At 48.5% G+C, this 2,887-nt stretch overlaps 1 protein-coding gene across 4 annotated transcripts in view; it reads right to left on the bottom strand.

Moving 5' to 3' along the window:
- The window catches only part of LOC104408357 (cytoplasmic FMR1-interacting protein 2), a 44,225-nt gene extending 42,513 nt beyond the window's left edge, over positions 1-1,712 (bottom strand). For all 4 annotated transcript variants that reach the window (XM_010017928.1, XM_010017929.1, XM_010017930.1 and 1 more), the window contains exon 1: positions 1,596-1,712. In XM_010017928.1, the coding sequence (XP_010016230.1) occupies positions 1,596-1,712 (117 nt within the window). The remainder of the gene's footprint in view (positions 1-1,595) is intronic.
- Positions 1,713-2,887: the final 1,175 nt, after the last annotated feature.

Genomic DNA, 2,887 nt, shown 5'->3' with positions numbered 1-2,887 from the left:
CAGGAATTGTAAAGAATAAACACACAGAAAGGGCAGGGAGTGGGATGTCTGGAAAACATAAATACGAAAGTCAGCACTTATCCAGGTGTTGTTATCAGTGCTAGTGCTGCTCTTGCTAGCAGATGCTTTGGGACAAACAGCTGTTTTGGAAGCTGAGCTACTACTTGGGTCAGGACAGGGGAGCAAGGAAGTGCAGAGCAAGGCAGGGTATGAACAAGCAGCTCCTCATTCTGGTTCACATGCTCTGCACCCAGGTACTTTCCTCTGTGAGGGCTGGCTGGTGGTATCTGCTAGAGGGCAGAGTCCCACGTACTCAGAGCTGCTCCTTGCAATGATAGTAGCATTGCAGCAACCACACTTACCTTGATAACTGATTCCCTGAGTAGGAAAACTGGGAGCACCGACCCATGGCCACAGGACTACTCTTCTTAGTGCCTCCAGGACATCACATATAACTATGTGACAATAAAAGCTGAGGCTGCATATGCATTTCTGGCCAGCAAGGGAGAGGGCTACACACAAACTGAATATGATGAGGAAACAGGCTTGGCCAATACCTCGAGATCCAGTTTAGAGGAGGTTTTTAGCCCCAGCTGTGTGCACACACTCATGGCCCTGAAAGGAGGCTGTGCCGTAAGGCCTGACCCTGAGCCCCTCCCAGGACACAAGCCAGCACAGACTAAATATTTATTGGGAGAAGAGATAAGCAAAAAATATCAAGATTTTCCAGGGAGAGGTGAAATGTGAGTGGCCCAGAACTGCCTTTGGGTCTGATAACCCACAGAGATACTAACGCTACTGAACGAGCCCGCAGTCTGACCTGCTGAAAGAGATACTGTAATTTCAGACCCCTGTGTACACAGCACTGCAATCACTGTGCGGGTATATTTATACACTGCCATGGGCAAGTCCATGAATTCTGGAGTGGCAGGATGGTGAAAGTAACCCCATATTATGTTTAACCCTGGGTGTGTGCTATAGGGCAGGGTGTGGTGGCCAAGCAGCTGAGGCATCCTGCTGTGGATCTGAAAGCAGGAGGTTGAGCCTTGCCCTGGGCTCATGCCAAGCTTTACTTGGTCAGTGCAGCTGCAGCTAAATCTGTGGCTGTTCAAGGCAGAGAAGTGATTCTAGTGACTGCCCTCCCTTGCACGCCACCAGCTCCCCAGACCAGCGGCTCCAGCTGTGCTAACGGCAAAGGCCAGCCAAAGTCAGGCAGAATGCTGATTCTGACCTTAGATATGTGCATGCCATAAAAAGGAAGCACAGAACTATGTGCACAATAAAACATTGCTGAGAACTTTCTGCTGTTATCACAAATCTTACCTCCTGTTTCCTACCCATTCAAGCACTCTGGTCCCCATTTTTAACTTCCCTGTGTCTTGCTCAACCTTAAAAGATCCCTTTCACCAATCCCTAGTGCTTTCCATTTAAAGCCTTTGGGAATAGATTTGTGGCTAGATCTGTTCTGAGCATTTCCTTAAACACGTTGAACCCAGGATGTTTTTGGCTAGTTCTCACAGCACCATGTGCCCCTGTGCTTTTTGTGAGCTAAAGAACAACCCTCCCTGCCCCGCCACATCCGGAGGTGAAGGTACCTGGTACATGATGGAGGATGGAGGCGGTTCGATGCATGGCTGCTGGTCTGGCAGAGGCAGCTCCTCCAGTAAGTCCACGTTGGACAAGGCATCCTCTAGCGTGACGTGAGTGGTCATGGTTCTGGATGTTCAGTGTCCACGCTAAATCCAAAGGGAAACAGAGGATGATAGACAGACAGACAGCAGCAAGAAGACCTAGTGGGAAAGTGCCAAAGGACAAAATCAGAATCACAACTGGCCGGCACTGCAGGAGACCTGATCCCGGTTTATCTCGTTTTCCTTTTCTTGTGTATTTAACCTACATCTCTATGCCATCTCTCCTTCTTTTTTTTTAATAAGAGGAACACAACTACCCACCCATGCCCTTCTCTGCTAACTCTATGCAAAACTGTTTAAGACAGAGAACTGCTGGGTGCTGCTGTGCAGCTTTAGCAGCCCCAAGTGAAAGTGTGTGCTCCAGAATACAAAGTGGTGTCAAAAATACCTCTTGAAGCAGCACAACTAGAGAAGTATGACCGATGCTGACACTCGCATGCTCTTCTCACACACATGCATGGTGCTGGAAACTGAAAACAACAAACTGCATTCTCGAAGGTGAACCGGAAAGGACGGAGTGCTGCACAGGCAGGCTGTAGCACTGCAAGCAGCAGAAAAAGAAGTTGTTGTTGTTCAAGAGAATTTCCTTGCTTTTAGTTCACAGGCGGTGTCCCCTGCCCAGTCCAGGCCTGCCAACAGTGCCATTTGCACATGAAATAAAAAGCAAAGGGAAATGTTTCCGAAAGCTCACTGGCACTCATCCCAGGCAGGCTACCTAATGGGAACCAAACCTCTATGTCCTTATCGCCTCTGCCATTCACCTTTGCTGGAAGTGCAGAAGCATGGGGCTGCTGTCACCCAGACTGGGTGCTTGTATAACCACAGTCACAGGGCTTCCCCAGTTAATACCTAATCCATGTGCAATAGCTGCAGCTGACCTGGAGCTTAGGTCTCCTAGAAAAGCACCCTGCTGCATTTACATGTTCGCAGAGAGAAAATGCTTTAAATATTGTCATGTTGCTCAATTAACAAACCACCTTCCCCTTCAGTGCTTTTTCCCCACTCAGAGCCTGTCTAGTTTCACATGCGAGCCATCGGAGTTCTATCACTATAATCTGCAAGACGGTGGAGCTCTCTGTTATCAAAGTTCCCATCAAGATACTCACACGTTTCAATAAAACACCCTGCAACCTGCACTTCGGCTCAGACAAGCAGGCTGAGCTCTTTGCCTGTCTTGTTACAGAACACATTTTCCA

This window comes from Nestor notabilis, unplaced genomic scaffold (genome assembly GCF_000696875.1).
Source record: "Nestor notabilis isolate BGI_N333 unplaced genomic scaffold, ASM69687v1 scaffold26657, whole genome shotgun sequence".
Taxonomy (NCBI): Eukaryota; Metazoa; Chordata; class Aves; order Psittaciformes; family Psittacidae; genus Nestor; species Nestor notabilis.
Note: the sequence above shows the minus strand (reverse complement) of the source record. Positions and strands in the feature narration are given on the sequence as shown.